A 25,128-nucleotide genomic window follows, 5' to 3' on the forward strand; every position below is an offset into this window, starting at 1 on the left:
TAAATTTAAAAATAAAAAAAAAATTACGTTGTTTATTTTTGGAAAAAAATTGAAATTTCTTTCAACTAAATAACATCATTATTAGACTCGATATTACAGAAAAATGAATTTTAAATAATAGAGCCCTTGAATTACAATGGCGATTCAATGGAGAAAAAAGTAATTGTGAAATACCAAGAATAATAATATCGAAGATAAAATAACGAAACATACTTTATACTGTTTTTCATCAAGACTGGATAGAATAGAGCGGGAAGAATATGCCTTTTCGAATTCTAATTTTTTTACAGTAACAGAAATATACTTGTAAAAATAAATAAAATAACATTAATGAAACTTGCTGTAAATAACATAATAAGTTAATAACATTGACTTGCTGTAAAAAAAAACATTAATGAAATAAAACAGCTTATTCAGACCTATTGCACATGTTTAGGAACAGACTATGCAGTTAATTCTATATTTTGTTCGCATAAAAATTTAATTGTAATTAATGAATTTGCTCCAAATACGTCATTAATCACGTATGTAAATCGGAAATGTTATTACTAAATAATAATTTCTGCAGGAAGAATGATATACCTTTTCAAATAGAATATAGCAAGGAAGAAAAAGATATGAATTAAAAAGTATGAGTTAAGTATGAGTATGAGTTAAAAACAAATTTGTTTTTACATTTAAAATTTAATATTTTTTATTAAAATCTATAAAAATTCAATGCTTGTACTTTTTTTATGGAAAAAAGTACCCATTGCAGATTTCACTTAATGTCAAATATATTCTATTAATTTTTGAAAATATTAAAATATAATCTGTCTAAGAAGATTTTAACTGCTTCTTCTTGTAAAATTAATGACAAAATAAATAAATAAATAAAAATGCAATAATTTTGTTCTATTTTTCGCAATATAAAGAGTATATATTGTATTTTTTATTCACTTCTGAAATACAAACTGAAAAAAATGAGGGGGAAAATGCCACACAAAAGATTTTCCCATGGTCCTCAAATTTTTTTTTCCTATTAATAAGGAAAATTGTAACTTCCCTTATTAATAATTGTGAGATTTCAAATTGAAATGGATTCACATTTTTTCCGATGGATAATGTTTTTTCAAGAGCTTTATAAAACACAAAATATCACTTTTTGAAAGAGAAATGTACATTAGTACAAATGATTTTTTAAACTATTATCCAAATTTTAAAATTATTTTTAAAAAAAATATAATCGTAAAATTAATTCTTATTTATTTTACATTTTTTAGCTTTAATTTTAGAAAATCTTTTTAACAAAATATCGAATTTTTTATATCTTTTTCCTTTGTTTTGTTCTAAGCTAGTCTTTTAATATTAATCAGTTATTCAAATTTCGACATGGTTAAAAAATTGCAAAAAAAAAAAAAAAATGATTAAGTACGACTTTTTCTTGCAAAACCAAAACAAGACATAAATTTTACAAAATCTCTATCTTGACTATTTTGTAATTCACTAGAAAAGTAACATACATTAATGCAAAGCCCTTTAATTAAATCTAAATTTCGCTATTCTCGATAGACGGCAATAAACAGAAATTAATTAATTAAAAATTTTTAGTTAAAAGCTGAAAAGTTACAAAAATTTAATTCAGGCGTATGCGTACATGGACTCTTTTTTCCAACGCATTAATACATTATCACAAAAGTAGTTTTTTTTCTCTTCTAAGACTAAAAAAAATCAAAGCAGAATGCATTATTAAGGAATTATTTTCTGTCGTGAAAAACATTTAAGCGTTTGAACATAAAATTAAATCGTTAAAAATGTTTGAACTTATTCTCTAAACTTATACCTATGATTATATTTAATATGCTATATTTCGGTTGCTTTTATTGTTATTAAAGAGAAAAAGAAAGAAAATTTATTGAGCGAAAATAAACTTGAGTAAAAAAAAAGTAAAAAAAAAAAAAAAGAATGTGATTATTTTTCTCCAATTAAAATCGAACTTAATTCGTGCTGATATTATTCGAACAGTTGAACCAGGTACTATTTCTAGAAACCTACATCGCATTTTTACCTACTATTAATAAAATAATGATACTGTTGAAATATATTTTTTAAAGAAATTAATGAATGAATCTTAATATTTCACAATTCTTCAGCAGCATTGTAACAATATGCAAAATTAGTTTAAAATACACTTATATTTTAAACAAACGTATTTAAACTATGTCTTATTTTTTTAACCATATTTAAGAAAAAGAAAAGGTTTTTATTAGTCTACTTTTGAGTTTTAAATTTTCTTTTAATCTCAATAAGTCAGTGCACTTTTCTATAAGGAATAGTCAGCATTTTCAAAACATCTCTCTGAGATATTGTTTTAATACTTTTTATTATCTGGATAACGTATATGATTGGCTTATAAAGTTTGTCCATCAAATGTTTTTTTTTTTTTTTTTTTTTTTTTAATGCACTTTTCGATGAGATGGCGAAACATCTCCAGAATATTTCTATTAATACTTTGCAGCTCCATTAATGAAACAGTCTGAAATTTATATGATGGTTTGTTGATATTTGAATGTTGCCATTCTAAAGTAAGTAATCAGCGCTATTTCTCTGCCACATACATTAGCGTTTTATATAAATAGATTTCCTCAATATGCCTGTAAATGTATCTTTTCTGCAAATCAAGTTTTGTAACGCAATTAAAAAGTAGAATTAATTATGATTTTTTAAAAATATTATGTTAAAAGGATCGCATGAGAGAGAAGTACGTTACAAATCTTTTGGAAAATGTAAGAAAATGACTTCATAAAAGAAATATGAAACAATGGAACATAAAATACTTTTTAAAGAATATTAACTATTATTAATACAACAAAATTCGTTACAAATTGTTTAAAAAATATATAATGTTTTTAATTGTATCAAAACAAATTTTAACAAATATTTGCCTATAATTTAAAGATTAATTTTACCAAACGATTAAAAAAATAAGAGTACTCTTTCTATATAAGAGTACTCTTATATAGAATTTTCATCAAGAATACTCTTATATAGCTATTTTTCATCATTTTTATAATTGAATTTCAAAAGTAAAAATATTGTTATGTAAAGGAAGTTAATTAAGGTGATCAGAGCCCCTATTAAAAGTAATTTTCATATCATTAAAAATAATTTAGATCGCTATTGTAACAGGAAGAGAACAGTTATCTTTTTATAAATATATATATATATATTCTTAATTTATTATTTAAAAAATATTTTTTTTCATTTCAGTTTTCTGAAATATACCATGGAATCGGCTTACATATTGGAATTTCACTTATCAAATATTACACATCATTAATTTAAGTTTTGTTCTATGAATATTGCAAGACACAGTGGTTACAATTTACTCTTTATGTGTGAAAAACATAGAATATTATTTTATAAATGTAGTAAAACTCTGGTTATTTTTCTACAGCAAACGTCAGCATTATATTTTCTTCGATAAACATTGCGTTTATGTTACGTTAATACAAATGAGAACAACAGTGTAATAAGATTACAACTCTCAACAAAATCAGTGGGATAACACGTGAAATATAAAAATATTGTTTAAAGAATACAAATGACAGTCAGATTTTAAAATGTTGCTAATTTTAAGAAAAATATTTATGCTGAAGAAAAGATGGAAACATTTCTTGAAAATTATTTTAATGCTACAATATTAAACGAAGATGTAATGTTTAAAACATGACATCTTTAGTGCTAAAATGTAATTATAGAGCCACGAATTAAACTATTCCGAGAAAGGATATATATATATATATATATAAAATACAGAAGATCGGATACGGAATAATTAATTGCAAATTAATTTCAAATTTAAGGATATGAAAATTCAAAAATGAAAAAGAGAGTGCTTTGAAAATTACACATGCATGGAAACTGTAATTAGGACACATATATTTCTTCATGTGACCCTGACTAAGAGCAAATGCATGAATGCAAATTTAATGATTTCGCTAAAAATGTTTAAATTGACTAATGCTTCAGATAAGAATTTTTAGAGATTTTTTACATAAGAATAGCATCTATTATAGTTAATTTAATCTTTAAATACGTAATAATCAATATTTTCTAAGAAGCTATACATATTTCTGTATACCGGAAACTGTAAAATTAGATTTCTGATATACAGAAAAAAATTTCGTTAAGAATATAATACTTTATTTTCCTTCTATCTTACCCAAATACAAACATTAAAAACTGATTTCGGAATTTAAAACAGAAATCTCACTTAAAACATCCTGCATTTAAAACAAATATGCAGAAGCGAGCTTTTCAAATCTGGCAATTAGGGACATCGTCATTAATTTATTGCATCATTTCCAAATTAAAGGCATACTTGAATTTAATTTTAATTCTATGTAAAAGATAGAATAAAGGAAAGGTGACGGCCTAGAAACAACGTACAAAAATATGGAGCATATATTAGTTGAATTTGACTAGCTTTTAAATTTAAACACATTAAAAAGTCGATTTATTTTGTTTGCGTCGGCAAAAGATATGTAAACAAAGTATTATTTATAAATTCATTATGAAAAATGCATTTGTCATAAAATTTGAATTTACGAGAATAATTATATATATATAAAAAGAAGACTATCAACGAGATTACAAAATAAAATAAAACCCTAAATGAGATTTGGAATTATTTCCCTAAACATTTATAAATTTCTTCACGTTTTTACACAAACTCAGTAATTTATAAATATGTGAATTCAATTAGTTTTTCTCATACAAAATTATTGTTTATTTTAGTAATTACTTAACCAAATTTAACCTAACATATTTAAAAAGAAAAATCTTACGATTGGATGAATAAGCATCTCTTTTGCAAAATTTCTATTCAGATCAAGACAACCATTAAGCTATGTGATTTTTTTTTCAGTTAGACGTGCAATATCAATTTTCTTAAGTTAATTATCCATGTTAACTTTAATAACATGTTTTTTTTTTACATGCCTTTGCTTACCTATCGTAGTAATGACCGTGATGCTGTACAAAAGAGCTCCAGGAAAAGACCACTGCAGTTCAGGTTCTGCGTAAGTCGTTCCATCGTAACCTTCATTTTTTATCGCATGGATAAGGTCCAGTTCAAACTGCCTCAGTCTCATTTCTACAAGATACGTCCAATTTTCTTCATAAATAACAGGCAAGGAGTTTGTCATATTCCACAGTTCATCACGGCATCGTTGTCGGAAGCCTTGTATGGAAAATCTTTGATTGATTTCGAATGGTTGTTCAAGCGATTCAAAAGTAAGGGCACCCAAAATAGCATAACCAGTTACAGCCGCACACAATCCAACGTGAGAAAACAGATGCGTGAAAAATTTTCGAACAAGGCGTTTACATTTTGCCCTTTTCGACGTGTTGTCCGTTTCTGCCATTTTTGCTTAGAATTGCGAAGCAGATTATTACATCATTTTATTTATATAATCCTGCCGTTTTTTAAACTTTAAAATTTCCAAAACTGTTATGTTCTGATACTACAGATTATTTAACTTTGGTTTTCACTCACAGTTCATTAATATATGACAATTTTTATATGCACAAATTAAACTCTGAATTGCATTATTATTTTCAACATCAATATTAAATTAATATAATTTTATAAGAAATAAAATTAAAACGTATTTTTAAATAAAGCATATGATGAAAAGTTTCCCATACATTTTTAAGAATCGATATAATTTCATAACAGAAAAGCACTAATTTTTAGAATTCCTTCAGTTATATTTCTAATAAATTCTGCACACATTTTAGAATTTATAGACTAACTATAAGCAATTTCAAGAACTGATTATAGCATTACATTCTTACATATCTGAAAATTTTTCATTGCTTTTCAATTGACATTTTTTAAAAACATACCCCTCTTTTTCTATCATTTTTGAAGTTAAATAAACTAAATTCAACAAATTATTTTGTAGTATATTAGCACGCATACGATAAGGGATATACGTTAATCTACTTAAATAACAGCAAAAACTAGTTTCATTACTGTATTCGTATTGGATACGAATAATATTTAAAAATGCCACTGTTTTAATAGACGCTCACAAGAGAAAAACTTGAAACTACATACAGAAAAAGAAATAAAGAATCCATAATTTGTCTCCACGTGGTCTTTCTATTATTAAAAAAAATAAGAGAGGCTGAGGTACAAATGACTTCCTCTTCTGAAATTTCTTTTAATTAAAGGAATATTCCACAGCAGCCGCAAATATTACTTTAAAAATACTTTCTCCAATTAACGCAGACAGGGAACGTTTGTAATATTTCTTACCGCCATAAACCTAGAACCGCGAGGGATGTGAAAGGGAAGATTAGTTCGTAGCACGCGCCACTTAGATTTTATTTTGAATGCTTTGGCATGTTACCGGGTGCCCCGCTAACGCCCTCTACCATCAACTTCCTTTACTTCCATAATTCGCTTTAGAAATTCATCGATTAAAATGTTGAACTTACGGAACAAGCTTGTCTTGTCATCTAAGTATTACCATACTTCTGAAGTTAATTTTCTTCAGATAAAAAAAATTATATGTAAATAATTTTATCAAAATGAAATAGTGATATAAGAATACAGTTTCAGAAACTTATTTCTATATGAAAAGAAGAATTGCAAAAATTTCGTAATATTAAATCTCTGGAACAATTCTTTTGATCATTTCCTTAAGTTAAGATTGAAATACATGATTTATTTATGAATGGGGGTTAATTACTATTCAAATTTTACTTATCAAAGGCGAGCACATTAAACAAATAACATCAAGAAAATCTACATGTTCAAAATATAAAAAATTTTAATTTTGAGAAAAAAAGGAAAGATGGAACGCTATGATACCAGTTCCTTATTTCAGAAATAAATAAAAATTATATTTAAAAACAATAATTTCTCCAGATTCATTCAAATAATGTAATTATTATAGAAAACTCATTTTAAAAGAGTAGATTTTGAAATTAAAATAAGTCATCCGAATATATATCATCTTGAGAAATGGTCATTCCTAATTTAATATAGTGAGTATAAAATTTGATAAAGGAAGATTTTGAATTTCATCAAACTTTCTACATATCACCAGAACGGATAATTTATTTGTATGTAATAATAGCGAAAGAAATCCCAACATTCAGTTCATTCTTTCATGTACACAGATATTAAATATTAAATAGTTATAAGTAATTTTTCAACATAACTAATTTTTCTACAGTAAATTTACTGTAGAAAATCCAGAAATTAAAAAAAAAAAAATCATTGCTAATTCAGATCTATAACAAAAATGCATGCATTGAAATTTGTAAAGAAATAATTATCATCGTTTTAATTTTTCTTAAATTACGAAATAGCATTAATAAAGGCAAGGAGTTCCTAAATTTAAATTTAGATTCCATTCAATATCATTGATTAAGAAAATTAGATAAATGCTATAAAAAAGAAAAAAATACTACACTTTATAATGCAGAAACATCATTGTAAATATAAATAACGTCTGTTAAATTTATTAGATATTTAAATCATTTAATTTTAAGTGATAATGCAAAAATATTATAGAAATCTCATTTTGGGTCTATTTGAAATTTTTTAAAGTAGTCTTCCATTTTTATCAAATGAAACAAACATCTGTAATAGCTGAGCGATATGGAGCAATAGATAAACTTTTTTTTATTATAGACAAGGTAGAGAGAGATAATAATTAAAAATATAAATGAAAGAATAAGAGTTGATTGAAATTTCAATGTAATGTTTTGGTATCAATCAAATTGCATGATGTTGAAATGAATAATTTTCATTGAAATACGATAATGCATAACTTATGCTCATTTATTAATGCTGAATTAGTGGATGAAAATTTCATTCTTATTTCTGCAATTTTTTTTTTTTTTTTTTTTTTGTAATGAGCTAATTCTTTCCTAGGGTTTGCAGACTATTTTTCAATAGCATGACTAATAGATTCAATGTAATAAATAAATAAATTTATTTTATGAATCCTCAGTGTAATAAATAAATAAATTTATTTCATGATTCTTCAATGTAATAAATAAATAAATTTATTTTATGCAAATTTTCTATTCTTTTTTAGTTAAAAAATAAATACTAGTACAGAATGGAAAGAAAAAACTCATTTAAGGATCAAAATTACATTTAAGAATTGTTCACTTTAAATATTAGAATTAAGAGTAAAAATTACAAAAGACTAATCTTCTGAAAAAATTATCAATTATTCTCAAACCTATAGACATATTTATTCGAAGACATTTTAATTAAGATATACATAGTTTCATTTAAATGCATTCATAATAAAAGTAACATATTTTGTCGATGATTTAAGCATAAAACAAAAATTTTAAAAAAAAGAAAGAAAAGGAAAAATCAAATGAAATAGCCTTTGGAAAACTATTATATAGTTTAGGATTACAACAAGTCCTGCTCCAAATAAAGAAGTATTCATAAAAAAAAATGTCTGACATTTTTTATATTTTATTTTTTATCCTTTCATAAACCATGATTTAAAACACATTATTCAATGAATATACTATTTTATTTTATTCCTTTTAGCAAAATTTTTTCTATAAGCACAATGTAACTAAATTAATATGCACAAAGACATTTTTTTATGTTTTTTCTTACCTATCGTAGTGATAACCGTAATGCAGTACAACAAAGCCCCAGGGAAGGACCACTGTAGTTCCGCCTCCGCATAAGCCATGCCATCATAGCCTTCGTTTTTGATTTCATGAATAAGATCCAATTCATATTGCCTCAATGTCTTTTCTACAAGTAACTTCCATTGTTCTTCATAGAACACATTGAGAGTGTCTGTTATGTTCCATAAATCTTCCCGACATCGGTCTCTGAACCTTATTATAGTATTTCTTTGATTAATCTCAAACGGTTGTTCCAAAGATTCGAAAGTAAAAGCTCCAAGAACAGCGTACCCTGTTACAGCAGCACAAAGTCCAACGTGTGAAAATAAATAAGTGAAAAATATTCGAACACAGCGTCTACATTTGGCTAGTTTTGATCCTTCAGCCATTTTTGGTCCTCCATCAAGTAATAAATTTTCGTTCATGAAGAATAGTTATAACGAAATAGCTACATTTTATTCATAATATTTTTTTAAACTAATCTATGCTTCTATTCAACGTTAAATATAGTAATGGTCTAATAATACTGAATTCTTTGAATTTTATTTTTCTTCGATTAATAACTAATAAATAATAATAAAGACATGAGGAAATTTTCAAAAGATTCTATAAATGATTCATTTGCAGTTTAAATCAAAATGGAAATGATTGCTACATTTATGATTTCTTGAATTTAATATGATAAGGAATGATCAAATTTAGATTTTCATGACATTCTACTTGGTTTTTTTTGGACTTGTAATTTTTCACATTAAGAAATATACATAATTTTTTTAATTAGCAGAAACAGCTCTTTTACTATAAAAAGTTCCATTCAACTTTCGGAATCTAAGAGTGGTTTTATAAATAATGTGTTAAAGTTTTTTTGTAACACCAGCTTTTCTAAAATACATTCTGTCTTAAATTATTAAAGAAAAATATAAAATATGCATATAGAACAAGTTTGACATTTTTCATAAAACGCATAACCTCTCTTTTTTTCGGAAGTCAATTTTTAATTAAATATCAACCAGTCTTTAACAGTCCAAAAATCTATAGTTATGTATGGTTAAAATGAACCAATATGCAATGTTATTTTTTAAGAATATCACTACTTAGTTGCCACTTCAGTTAAGAAAGTTTTCAGCAAACAATAGCAAAGCAAACAAGTAATCCAAAAGCTTTCCCCACGTGTTTTCTTGATTACCTAAAAAAATTCCAAAGTGCGACCTTTTTTTTCCTTTCCATAGTTTCTTTAAATGAGAAATAATCCACACTCCTTAGATATTATTTTAAAAATACTCTCTCCTATTTACTCAGACAGGCGAAGTTTGTATTCCACACCACATAAACCTAGAACTGTGAGGGACACGAAGAGGAAAATTTGTTCCAGCACGCCACTTTGATTTTATTTTGAATGCGTTGGCATATTTCCGGAGCCGGCGCTAACGCCCTCTACCAGCATCAAGTAAAATACATTCATTTAGATTAACGGATTCCAGAATAATGGTTCGTTGAATTACCTCTCGGATTCGTAAGACTCATATTCAGTGCAGAATTTTCCTTTCTTTGGGATTCTGCTAGAACGTCCCTGTTAAGCAGGTTAAAAGTATTTTATTCTTATAGATCAATGAAGTTATTATTTTTTTTTTTTTAACATTTCGTTTCATGTTTAGTCTTCAATGTATGACACACACGCGATAACAAAAAATTCCTTTTTGAAGAGAGTTTTAAAAAGCATGCACTTAAAATTAAGAACACGAATTTCAATTTTAAATCTAATACTCAGAAACTTTGAAGTAAAAGAATAATGTAATAATTTATCGTTTTTATTTTAACTTATTTTTTAAATTTATTATTTTAAATTGTTTTTTGTGTGTGATTTTTTTTTATTTTTTGTTGCAAAATTTGCTTTATAAATTAGATATAAATTAATTCCTTCGTTGAAAAATTAAGAATACCTGGAGTGTTTCAGGTATCCAAGAATTTAAAATATTTAATTTGTCATTTGAATATTTATTTTAATATAGTATTTAAGAATTTATATTAGAATTTAAATATTTAATATTTAAGGGTTTATATTAGAATTTAAATATTTAATATTTAAGGGTTTATATTAGAATTTCTATATTTAATATTTAAGAATTTATATTAGGATTTAAATATTTAATTTTTTGGATTTGTGAAATATAAATTCATTCATTTCCTCAGATTTTATTTCACAACAAACATATAATATTTAGATACGATATAAATTTGAAACTTTTAAACTCATTGCAAAATTGAAACACTAGTCAAAGTTGTCTGAACAAGCTAACGAAAATGTGATCATTTTGTGCTATATCTCCTTTCTAATTTTATGACTCATTTCAACGAATTTAAAACTCAGAATAATCAAATTTAAAGTTAGAAAATTCATCTTCAGGTAATACTAGTAACGATTTCAGGGATAATTTATTGACTTTTTAATTTTTTTTCTTTTTATTCCATGAACCATTTTTCTTGTTTCTTATTTCTAATATTTATTAATATGCATTTTTCAAGTTCTAATGTAATAACTGAAGAATAAAGGGAGAATATTTTGCTTCAAAACAAGTTAACTATGAAATTGATCAAGGCTGATTATTAAATATCAATATAATATGAATATAATAATATAATAGCCAAATATGTCGCGAATTTGATATTTTAAATTGAAAATAAATGTTAATTTTACCTTCTTTTCATGGGGGCACCAAAATAGATGCACAATCAGCACAACAGATTCAAGGCATCTAAAGTAGTAAGAGTTAAATTTTTGTCAGATTTTGAAGCTTAAAAATACATTATTGGGAGTACCATAACGGCATTTTCATATTCCTGATAGAAGATTACAATTCTAGCAGATTAGTTGGTGGCAAAGAGTTGGAGGTGTATAAAAAAATTTTATTGTTATAATTTTTTAAAAAAATTTAATCTAAAGTCTTGATGCTAAAAAAACATCAATCAAAATTGACCTTTACATTCCCTCCCCTTCAAAAAAAAAAAAAAAAAAAAAAAAGGTTACCAAAAAATTTTTTTAAAATTTGAAAATAGATTATATAGTTATGACAAAAAAATCTTAATTTCTCCTTTAGAGCATTAAAATTATTACCATAATCAGTACTATCCTAAATTAAAACAAATAAGTTGTTTCTTAATAACTGACCATTCTATTAAAAATGCAATAAAAGTTTAACTAATCACAAATCAAAATTTTCTAAAGCCGGAGAGAATCCGAAAAAAAAAAAAATTAAAACCTTTATTAACTTAAATGATTATTTTCAAACTTAAAAGATCTGTTCTAAAATATATTTAATTGCTTTTTGATTTTCGAAATGAAATGAAAAAAATAATTCTTACCTACTGTTGTGATAATGGAAAGACAATATAGTAAAGCAGCAGAAAAAGTCCATCGTTGTTCAACATTGGAATCTTTATTTCTTGAGTAAATACCACTTTCGATTGCATCAGCAATCTCATTTTCGAATTGTTTGAGTCTCATGTCAACAAGATGTGTCCAGTTTTGCTCATAGAGGACATTCATGGAATCTGTTATGACCCATAAATCCTTCAGGCAATCTTCTCTATACTTCTGGACAAACGATTTCTGAAAAGTCTCGTATGGAGCTTCAAGGGATTTAAATAGAAGAGCACCCACAATCATGTATCCAAGTGTTATTCCACAAGATCGTGTATAAATATTGGTGTACAAGTACACAAAAAATGAATGGCAGTAGTGCTTGAACGTAGTTAACTTTGGCTTGATGATTGTTTCGTCCACCTTGAAATTCTCTTTCAATTTCCTTAAACGATTCATTTCTATGGGTTATGTTTCAATAAAGATTATAGGATCAGGTACTGAACATTACTGACAGTTATTTTTTTTTATACTGACAGATAATTCATGGAAAACATTTTATAAATTGCTGACGGAAGAGGATTATTTTCAAAATTTTCATCCCGTATCAAAATTTCTTCCATTATGCTTACTTTTAATATAAATTTAATAAAAACAGATTGATAAATGTTGTAAAATCTGGATATAGGAATAAAAGAAAATAAAATATTTTCTTCTGTAATGGAAGCATCTTACAAATTTCAGACACATGTAGACATACTTCCCCAGTTTTGTTTCGCTTGTTCCACTTACTGCCAAGTAAACGGCGAATTAAAGTGTAAAAAAAATTGACATTGTTCCAAATATCTAGCTTGTGTCAGAGATCTTAGTCATCGGTGCGCTAAGAAACTTAAGAGATTTTGGTCTAAATAGAGAGAAAAGATATGATACAAAGTCTATTATTTCCTTGAGATTAGTTTGATGCATTTAAAAGTGTAATAAAATGCACTGGATTTTTAGTAAGCAAAGTAGCATTATCCATTCCATTTTCGATGGTATTTTTTTTTTTCTAAACCACTTTATAGCATGAAAGAAAACGAAACAATAACTTTGCTAATCATAAACCAAATTATAAGTAAAGCATTTTGAAAGCAATATTGAAAGCATTTTGAAAGCAATATTGAAGTACAGATTTTTTTGCAAATTTCAATGATCTTGGAATTGTCAAAAATCCACTATCCTACTTACAGCAGCATAAAATAGATAGCCTTGGATCCTTCACCACGTGCTGTTTGTAAATGTCGGGGAATAGTAAGAACTCACTTACGTGCCATTTCTTTTAAAAAGAAAACTTAATTACGATGCTTTGTTTTAAAACAATCTTCCATCTTATGTGGACAGAAAAATCATCGCATCGTCTCGTCATTAACACTAAGCAGAAGAGGATCTGAAGGGTAAGATTTGCTCTTTCACGTCACTTTGATTTTATTTTGAATAGGTTGGCAGTTTACCGCGAATCTCGCCAACGCCCTCTACTAAAGTGCTCGCCGCTCCTTGCTTTTAATAGTGGCAAGGAAGATCTGCATTAATATCCGAAATATATTTTATTTCGAAGGAAGTATTTTTGATCATATAAATATTATCATAGTTAATTAATTTTATTTATAATTATTTTGCTAACTAAATAATAGCTTTGATTGCTTTATGATATAAATAATATTAGCATAAAAAATATATTAAACATCAAAAAAAAAAAAAAGTCGACATTGTGACGAAACTCCATGTTTCAGAGTTCTCGGAGTCAAAAAAACTCATTTTTGGAATTTTTACTGTGTGGGAACACAATAACTTGAGCTAGACGAATGAAACTTGGTTACATGATATATGATATATGATCTCTACTCAGAATTCATAAATTTTTATCACATTTTTAACAAAATTCATCGTGACGAAGTCTGTCCATCCGGCTATCCAAATATAAATTCACACAAGTAAATATATACACACCCACATATATAGAGAGAGAGAGTGAGAGAGAGATAGCTGAATTACTGGGAAACCAAATATGAAACAATCGGGGGCCTTCCATCTTATTAAGTCAGTATGTTTAATATCTAATTGCTTTACAAGGATTAAAAAACGCGCTATTTAAATGAAATAAATCTAAAAAAAGAACGTAGTTGAATTGTAAGTAGACACATATGAACATTCTTTCTTTAATTCAAGTAAAAATTATCAAGAATTTTTTGATTTAAATTCTTCTGTCTACAATTATATTAAAAAAACATCAATATTTTTGTTTAAAATATTACATTTTTTTTTAATTATATTATTAAAGTTGTAGAATAACTATATTTTACTAAAATGAATATGAAAGATTCCAAATTTGTTACTCATGTTACTAAAATTTATAACTTCAGAGAACATAAAAACAGAACATAAAAATTTTCTATTCTGATGAAGAAAAAGAAGAAAGTAAAAAGTCATAAGACCTATGACTTTTTACAAAAACAATGTCTTTTTGCGTCTTGTAAAAACATATAATTAGATTCAGAGATAATAAAAGTTAATATGGACAGACGTCATTTATAAATTTAAATCCCGTTGGATGTAGAATTTTAATATAATTAATAAATTAAAATTTAGCTATTGAACCTGACCTATAGAATCTGACCATGCCCTTTTAAAAGATTCCGCAGTTTCCTAAGCATTTGCTTAGAATAACATAAATTTCTAATATTGATAAAAATGCTATGTTTTTCTGTTTACAAATAATGACTGCTCAATACACTAAAAATAGAAACAAAATTGTAGAAATGTGTATTTCTTTTTCTTCTGACAACTTATACCTTTTAAGCGTGGTTTTAAGATAAAGTATTTCGTTTTAAACATTTTATAAATAATTCAAGCAAAACATTTATCTCGTTTCTATCCATGTACAAAAATATCAAGGTTATAAAAAAACGGAAAAAAAGAAGAAAAAAAAAAACTGAAACGAAATTTGAAATGAATCATCTTTATTTTTGATTTTTCACCTATTTTTTTTTATCTTAAAAAATGAATAATGTTTTTATAGATATTGCGATCAAAATGAACTGACAAAATAATTTTAAAAAAACGTATTACTTTTAGAAAAGCTAATTTATATCACAGTTTCTTCTGATAATTATTGACTCGAAATTTCGGCAAAAATAAATATATTTGACTTGAATAGTTTGCTAATACGAAAATTTGAAATCTGAAATATGGCTTATGAATTTTATGAAATAAATTCTGAGATAAGGTACCTTATATAAGGTAAATTTTATTGAACGAATTCAGTTATTTAATAACGATGTTTATAAATATAGTTTTAATACGGATAATACTATATTTAATTTAACTGAATTAGAAGTGATAATAAGATTAGTGCAGGATTTCAAACAAAGCAACTAGAATGAATGGGAACTTCAAGTATAGTATATTGATTAAAAAGTGTTATTAGCTACTTGCTAAACAAACTAAATAAATAAATTTGTAAACAAAAATACGTTATACAATATAAAGGTAATATTCTTTAATATGCTTATTTGTCATGTATAATATGTATGAAAAATCTGAATAAATATAATTTTGTACAAACATGAATATCAAACAATGTGTATGTGTTGGACTTCTACAGGGCAGACCGTTTAACTGACAACTACCACATTCGACACATACATTACTTTGAAGGGTGGGTATGTGCATCTGGGACAAAGTTTTTTGAAATTCTAATAGAATTTTATTTAAATAAAAATTAAGCTGAGTGTTGACGTTTTCTCGCAATAACTTTCAAAAATATTATTGCACAAAATAAGTTCTGCATCGTTTCGAATGCATCGTTTTTTAAATCATTTTTTTAATGATATCAGTTTAATAGCTATACATTTTTTTTTAATTTAAAAAGCTTATAAATGTATTTTTGCTTAATTTTTAATAATAGATTATATTGTTTCCCTAAGATTCAAACTGTTTTCATTGTTTCATTAAATATTTAATCGAGGGATTTTTCTTTCATCGCTGAAAGCTAAAGAAGATATATTCTGTTTAAAATATATGTAGCTTAGAAGACGAATAAAAAAAATAAAGTTACAATATAGCGAAATTTAGAAGACAGATGAACGGCACATTCACATTTCCGATATCAATATAATGTTATAAGATAGATCTCCATTAGAAACGTTCATGTACTCAATAAACAAATGTTAAATAATACATTTAAAATAACACGGTTTTAATGTCTGACAGTTTGGCGTAATTATAAACATGATATTATATCCAAACGATGTACTTGAAATTAAATATAATCAATATTCCCGTCGAAACAACAGGTCGTCAAAGGCGACTTATAATATTTAAATAAAAGTATATACATCTTCATAAAGTTACTAAAATGAGAATTAATTTAAATTCATAATATGTTAATTTACATTAAAAATGTATTGAAATGTAAAACTAAATTGACCGATTTATCAAAGCTTCATAATGTATGCAGCCTAAGGCCCCAAAACTTCTAAATGCGCGATTGAATAAGGTAGATTCTACAAGACAAGGTATTTATTGCTTTCAGAAATTTTGATTTGATATTAATACAATATTAAATTAGTGTTTCCGAAGCAGATTCGATTTCTGATTCCTCAATATTTGGGAATTGACGCAGGTTAAATTAAACAGAGTGATATGCTCTCCCGCTAAAAGTTTAGTGAGATTAAATATCCATATGTATCCGAGAGTCAGAAATCAATCACAAAATAGGTCTCATTTGACTTCACGAGATGTTAAATTGATCAAATTGAAGAAACTGGTTATTTTGATTTCGTTTCCGAATGCACATTTACACAAACAGCAAAAGTGAAGTTTGATATATTGAAACGTAAATTGATTGATACGTTGATTTATTTTATTACGTTGAACAATTGCGTCTGTGCTTTTGTATTGACACTCAACACGACATACCTTTAGATATTATAGACTCAAATTTGGCTTATATATACTTAAGATTAGAATGTATATATTGAAGAATTGTTTTTAGAATTTTAGTTCATTAAAAATTAAAAGAAATATCTTTTTACCGACATAATTTCAAAAAAATAACAGTAATAAAACTGATTTTTACACTGTCTTGTGTTTTTTTCCCCAACGATACCAGCCTAAGTGCTGTAAATTTTTTTGTCTGACTTTAGTTAATAAATTTTTTTTCTAATAAATTTTTTTTCTAAGTATATTATAAACCGTACTTCCACTGTTGCAATGAAAAAAAAAATCGTTTTCATTGTTGCTGTAAATATTTCTTTCTGAATTTTTCTTCCATTGTTGGTGTTCGAGAATAAAGATCCGGCTTAGTTTCTTTTTTCCATATTGCCAGATTTTGGTTTAAAATGTGCTTTTACTAAAAATTTATGAATACTGTGGCAATACTGAAGAAGTTCACATTTTAAGTGAAATGACAATAAATTAGAGAGTCCATAACATAATGAACATAAATGTGTAAAACTTGTAAAATAACTCGAACTATATAAAATAACCAATTAAAATAACTCAAACTCAACGATAGCAGCTCTCTGCCATGAATAAAAAACATTGTCATACATCGGATAAACCTATTGATGCCAATTGGTCATTTTTTGAGAATAGAGATTTCAACAAAGTTTAGAGCCTATTGATGCTAGAATTGCGTTTCACTATTGCAAACAGATTATCAAGTTTTAAGATTCAGTTCTAAAGCTTATGACTACGTTGAAAAACCGATTTTTTTTTTTTTTGTGAAAATATCAAATTTTATTTTATTTAACATTTTTGATTTCTGAACAGTTTTCTTCATAAAACTTTGAATTTTGTTTCTAAATCCATTCATTAGGAAGCTACATTGATTTTTATGCTTTTATAATACATGTTTCAATGCTATTTTTTCAAATTTTAAATTTTGGTAGATTTTTTCTTACGAAAAATTTTATAAATTAAGATTTAATGTATATTTTTATTCAAATTTAATGCAATAATTTTTGAGTATATTCTTCATTTCCTGAACAAGGGAAAAGCAAACTGTTTGTTTAGAAATATTGTTAAATGCTTCATACGCAAACAAAAATTAAAAATTTCATGTTAAACATCAGAAGAACCCTAATGTTCAAAGATTGGATAGAAATACAACTTTATTTTTAGTTTAGGAACTAAGTAATTATTTCTAAAGTAACTTACAAGATTTTAGACAACTTATTTGATAAAAATGTAAGTTAACATGCTTTTTCATTATATATTATCTTAATCAAAAAAATTTCCACTTCTTTCAATTTTTTTTTTAACTTTTGGCATTTTACTAGAATATTTTGGTTTCATAAATGCTTCTATTATATTTCTTAGGCAAAAATTCAAAAATATAATATTCCATCTTACAACGTTTTTCAAAAAAATTCGTCCCGAACGTAGTTAAATTCATCAAAATTCATTACAAAAAGAAAGAACAAACTTTACTTACCTATTGTAGTAATAACAGTTATACAGTATAGCAGAGCACCAGAAAAGGACCACTGCACTTCTGTACTTGAACTTTCTTTTCCGTCGTAACCTTCATTTTTAACAGCATGGACTATATCATTTTCAAACTGTTTTAATCTCATTCCAACCAAAAGAGTCCAATTTTTCTCGTAGAGAACATTCATAGTTTCTGTTATGTTCCACACGTCCAATAAACACTTCTCCCTGTATCCTTGAATGGTAGATCTTTGACTTATTTCATACGGAGCTTCAAGAGATTCAAAAGTAAGAGCACCAACTATAGCATATCCAACTACCAATCCACAAAGTCCGACGTGAGAAAAGAGATGTGTTAAAAATATACGACAATAGTACTTACATTTTGTAGATTTTGACATGTTTCGAGTATCTGCCATGTTCAGATTTTTTTTTGTATTAAATTGTGACGATTATAAAATGTGTTGTATTACAGTCAATAAAAACAATTTTAAACATTCGCTTGGAATTCTATACTTTGGTTTTTCTTCTTATATCTGATCATATTAACAAGTGTTTATTGCTTGTCTGTTGAAAATTAATCAGAAATATGCATACTTTTGATTATTAATCTCTTTGAATACCTCTTAGAATAAAGAGTTGAAACGAACTCATTCAAAAATGTTTTTCGAATCTATTTGTCACATTTATTATATATATTGTTTTAGAACATCATTATATTTCATTTTAAAGATTAATGATTATTTCAACTATTTAATAAAATTCCAAATATTGATTCTATATAATCATTCAATTTCTTGCAATCTTTTTGATAGCAATCAAACAAACTATTTTGTCCTTTATTACATAAATATATAATTATGAAAGCTGTTATGAGTGTTATTTAATATTAAAGGTTTTTATAACTTTTAGTTTGTAGCGCGTTGTATATTTTTTATTGTTTTGTTTTTAAATGAATTACGTACATCAACACAATAAATTCTAACATCAGAAGAAAATTTAAAAATATTATAAATACGTTTTATATTCTTCTTGGGAAAAATTTATTTCTCAATTTTTTATCATTCAAAATGTTGCTAATATCATTAATCAAAATGAATAAAATTTTATCTACCTACTAGAATAAAACAGTAATACACGGCGAGTATCATTAACATAAGTTCAAAATTGATTGTCTTCCAGTAAATTTCGTTATATAAATATTTCGAATTATTTTATGTTGCATTTTTTTTTAGTAATAGTTTGAAAAGATTTTTATTTAAACAAATATTAATATCGTTTTCTTTTATTTTTCCGCTACTATGAAAAAGATTTTCACATTTTAGAACTTAAATGTTTAGGCTAAAATTAGAAGAAAGATAAATATTACCAGATCTTTCACAATAATGCTTTTTTCACCATCGAAAATAAACATAATCTGTTTAATTAATTAACACATTTCTTAAACTATAAGATAGTATGTCATCATAGACATTATACTCGAGCAGTTTCCTAAGTGATAATTGCAGGTAAGTTGGCTTTCCCATCGTACGCTCAGACATGGATGAAAATGGAAAGATCTTACTAAGACTGCCGCTTTTGTTTCCTTTTGAATGCGCGCTGCTACGCTACTGGTTCTGTGACTCACCGGGACGCCCTCTAGCATCAACCATAAAACATTGTCTTTGATGTTTATCTTTTGGTAAGAGGGGAAATATTTCAATGTTCAAGTTATTTACTTAAACGTAATGGTACGATTCATTTTGCGGGCTTGGAACTTTCGACTTCAAATACAAAAATGCCAAATATAGATCTTGCTTATTTTAATTCGTTGAAGAAAAGAAGACTTTTTTAATGAGAGAATGTTCTATTTAAATTACACTATATGAGAATTGCAGGGAAAAAGAGAATGAAAAGATGTAAGTCATAAGATTTTAGTGGTGTACATTTTTATAAAACAAAAACTTTATTATTAGAAATATCATCATTCTTTTTCCGAATAGACAAATATTTACATTTTATTAGCACATAAACGTAAAAATAATTAATCTGTGAGGACAGATTAAACTTGTCCATTTCATACTAAAAGTGTGGAAATATGCAGGAAACGCAGTTGTATTATAGATGATTATATCTTCCAATATTTAAATTAATTTTTAAAACTGAATTTGCTGTGATCGGTTGTACACCAGCTTTAATTGAAACCCATAATTCCGATGAGTAACGTAAATTGAAAATTTTCCTTTTATTTTTAACACAAAAAACTAGTATCAAATAAGATTTATTCATTACGATTCATGTTACACAATCGTTATAACACAACAAATCATTCACGGCATAGCAAAGTAAGACAAATAACAATCGACTGCGGGAATGGTTATGCATATCGTGTTTACATATGTAATTTGAGAAAATCGAGTGTATCAATAGCATTATTTGTGTATGAACTAATCTAGGTATTTACTTACATATTTTATAAATTGCGCACCTGTGTCGCTCTAAAAATAAGAACTCTATATTTTTATAATTATCGAAACCATGTGGTCCAGTATTGCAACGATTTTAAGCACAGACTGGAATGGTTAAAGCGACACTTTTTCCCGTGCTCTCCATAAATATATTAATATAGATAATGTTAAATATATTAATGTATTAATATTATATAATTAATACCCATATTAAATTGTAATCAGTAGTTTCGAGAGGACTTAAAAACATGTTATCTGTGGCAATTAATTGGTTAATCGTCATTTGGCGGTTAATGCACAAGTATAAGAAAAAAATCAAATGCGTATTTTGTGAATCTGTTTTTCCAACCCTCTAAAACCAAATTTTCACAGAGAACTAGAACTGTAATCACCAAATCATATATTTCAGTCGCTGCGTTTTTGAAATATCTCGTTTACATTCCCGTGAAAGTAAAAACTGATAGTCAGTAAGCTCTTTGACAGATTTAATTTTAAATTAGATTTATATCTACTTTTAATTGTTAAATGTGTGCATAAAATGTTATCCATTTAGCTTTCTTTGTTTTACAGTTTTTTTCCTCTTCTGAATGGATTTGATTCAAAACTTGATAGAAATTTTCAAATTTAGAATAGAGACAATATACCCAATTTCATCCGTCTAGCTCAAGCCGTTTTTGAGTTATCTTGTTCTCTTGTTCATAACTAGACAGATATAACTATAAAAATGTATTTTTTTTTTTTTTCGAACTCAGGAAGGTTTGATTTGGCAATTTGCCAACACTTCGAGTTCGTATTTTCCGACCATTGTAATACTTTCTCTTTGTATATACTTCGTATAAGTGTAAGCAAAAACTGCTAATATAATGAACCCTTCGATTTAACTTGTATCCAGAAAATAGGTATATTACAAACCGAATGCTCAAAATTTAAGAATTGTCTTTGGAGGTTTAATTAACACGACAGTTCTTCTGTGGAATCGGGTCACGAACCTGAAACCCTCTGATTCCAAAGCTGAGACCTTACCACCAGGCCACCTCGACCCCTTTTTTTTAGTCAAATACACTTGATAATTAGTAGGTTGAGTGCAGTGGCAGATTTAAATCCTTTACGATCCTAACCAATGCACAATATGAAGCCGCTCTTTTCCCCTCTTTCCCTTCCTTTTTCCCTCTGTGGGAAACAATTTACTTTTAAATATTTCAGTTTTGTGTTATAAATTTAATTTTATCATTTTATATTCAAAAGTTATTTTTTTAAAGAAAAATGCTAAATGAGGCGATAAATAATCAATAAATATTAAATTACATTTCTCTTGGCTACTTTTTTTTCCGCGAAAAATATTTAATGTTTTCCTTTAAAAAAATTGAAATTCCTTAGAATATACTAGTCGTACAGTGCAATTTTTAAAAAAGATTTTGAAAAACATATAAACATAGAAAACCGAAAAGAAAAAAAAAAAAAAAACTCAGATTATATCTTAAGCCTCATTGACTTGACCTGGGATGAAAACTGCTCTTTCCTGTAAACAAGGGCACAAAGATTGCAAAGATTCTATGCAAGAAACTGAACTGAGTTTTCTTTATCTTTTCTTTTCTTTTTTTTTATTCGCGTCTTTACTTTCGAAATAGAAAAGAGAAATTATTATAACAATCAAAAGACTCGAGCTCGAGATTTTGATGAATCTCCACTTCTCTGATATCTCTGAGTTCTGGAACACATTTTTGGAATTATGCGCATCTATTTCTGCCTGTGAACACGATAACTTATAAATATTTTTAATGAGATCGACAAATGAAATTTGATATATAGTCTTCACATTAAATATTTAGATTTCTATTACATTTTGAACGAAATCCATTCAGAGGAAGTCTGTCTATCCGACTCCCAAGTACAAGTAAAATCAAAATTTCACAAAATGTAAAGAGCTAGATAGATAAAATTTCGTACACAAGTTTAGCATAGGAAATCTAGATTCGCATCAAATTTGAACCAAATCTGTCAAGACACTTTGAAATTTTGTTCATAGTTTGAAATAGTTCAAATTTTGTTCATAGTTCTACGAAATTTTGTTCATAGTTTGAAATAGTTCAAATTTTATTCATAGTTCTATGAAATTTTGTTCATAGTATGAAATAGTTCAAATTTTGTTCATAGTTCTATGAAATTTTGTTCATAGTTTGAAATAGTTCAAATTTTGTTCATAGTTCAAATTTTGTTCATAGTTCTATGAAATTTTGTTCATAGCTTGGCACGTGTTCTGTTTATTATTCACATAAAACTTTCTAGTGGAATCTATTCCAAAGGAATCTCTAAAATGTCCTTTATCATCTTGTGAAAATATTAATTTAAAACTGCTGTGAAAATTTTTTCCAATGAACAAACTAATCAAATGAAATGAAAAATTTTCCATCAAATGGACTTTAATTTGACTTTTATGTAATTAGCGTTTCAAAGAAGCCAAATTTCTTTGTCAGCGAAAATTTTAACAATGAAAAAAATAATACCGTTAAACAGTCTGTTAAAACACTGAAAATAGATTTAATTTTAAAACTACAATTAAATGTATTGTTATAAATCATATAAAAATATTTTAAATATTTGTTGAAGTTAAAGAAAAAAATAGCATGGCAATTATGTTAATATCTTAAAAAGATAATTTTTTGGATTTTAAAATGACTTAAAAATTATTTTTGGGCATTAATATCTTTGGAACTTATCAAAGATAAACACAAAAATTTCATTTAATTTTCAATTTATTGAAATTTTAATTTGAAATCTTAAAAAATAACTTTCAGCTTTCTCAATCCAAAGTATGTTTTAACTAAATTTCATAACTGGAGTTCCAATAATCTGTTTTGCAGAACGACAACATATACATCGATACACATTTTGCTTTATTATTGGTTGAGATATGCCAGTAAAAAAATGGTTTTCGCTCTGTAATATGGAAAGTCTCCAATTATCTAGACAGTCCTTTTTTACTAACAGAGTGGAACAGTTAACAACAGAAAATGCTTTTCACTTATTGAAATGTTAAAATTCAATTAGTAGGAAAGGATGCGAAATTTCAGTACATCTTGCGGACACAAAAAGATAAAAGAAAAAAATTGGTAAACCAAAAACATTTTCATTAATGCTCTCTTTCATTAGTTGTTTATCCTAAAAATGGAAATGCAATCCGGTTAATTAGTTAATTAATAAAATTACGTAATATTTCTTTGCTTGTAAACTAGTTATTTTATAAACAATATACACGAAGCAATAGCAATAAAATTAAAATGAAACTATTTGTTCTGTATTGAATATTTCTCCTCATCTTAACCGAAAATTAGCATTCATATAAACTTTTACAGTGACGAGTGAGACATTTCAATATCGACCGCCATATAAAATACAAATGGAATGTGTGCTTTTTGTGGAAATGTGTGCTTCAATACTCTATAAAGAATTGAACAAAATCAAGAAGCCATTCCTCTTAATCAAAATATGAATTTATTTATAAAGGCATAATGTATTTTCAAAATAAGATTTTTCATACAATTGAACAGAAAAAACTTGGGAAAGGAGATGAATACTGGTGAAAGCAAAGATAAGACAATCACAGAACAGAATTTAAAACAAAATAGTTCTTGGCAGAAAAAGATTTAAAACAAAAAAAATTAGTTTTTTTTTTTTTTTTTTTTTTTGCCTATACAACAGACTAGAAAAAATTAAAGAAGGTTTATCAGAATTTTCTTTAAAATTCTTCAAAATGGATCATTTTCCGGTCTTTGCTTTTGGTAAAATAGCATCTGGAATTTTAAAAAAATTCCATCATAATAATCATCAAAAATATCTTAATTTCAATCAATCAATCATCTTATCAATTTTCATCGAATACATCATCAAATATAAACGATAATCATTGATATAAAAATTCTAAAACTCTCGCTAATTTTATCATCATAATGACTAAGAGGACGCAAAACAAGAATTTTTAATGAAAAAAAAAACATTTTATGAGTAGTTTAATAAGCTGATGGGAGTATATAAGTACAATGATATTATTAGATATTTTTGAAATATTTTTCATTCCCACCAGGAGGAAGGGGAGGGGGTACTTCACACATGGGAATGAAAAACTTCAAAACCGGTGGTTGGTTTTTGCAGATTTAGCGGGTACACAAATGGTGCAGGGACAGCGAG

At 26.4% G+C, this 25,128-nt stretch overlaps 1 protein-coding gene across 5 annotated transcripts in view; it reads right to left on the bottom strand.

The window, feature by feature from the left end:
• LOC129972336 (two pore potassium channel protein sup-9-like) overlaps positions 1–19,150 on the bottom strand; it is an 88,140-nt gene extending 68,990 nt beyond the window's left edge. Inside the window, exons 1-2 of one of the 5 annotated variants that reach the window (XM_056086440.1) lie at positions 18,879–19,142; positions 18,501–18,767 (exon numbers count right to left, since the gene is read on the bottom strand). In XM_056086440.1, the coding sequence (XP_055942415.1) occupies positions 18,501–18,767; positions 18,879–18,915 (304 nt within the window). In that variant the 5' untranslated portion in view covers positions 18,916–19,142. Of the gene's footprint in view, positions 1–4,993; positions 5,583–8,650; positions 9,276–12,027; positions 13,112–18,500 lie in introns of those variants that run through there. The other 4 variants (XM_056086439.1, XM_056086435.1, XM_056086436.1 and 1 more) reach the window with 4 other exon arrangements.
• Between the last annotated feature and the right edge of the window lie 5,978 nt (positions 19,151–25,128).

Source organism: Argiope bruennichi, chromosome 6 (genome assembly GCF_947563725.1).
Source record: "Argiope bruennichi chromosome 6, qqArgBrue1.1, whole genome shotgun sequence".
Lineage (NCBI taxonomy): Eukaryota > Metazoa > Arthropoda > Arachnida > Araneae > Araneidae > Argiope > Argiope bruennichi.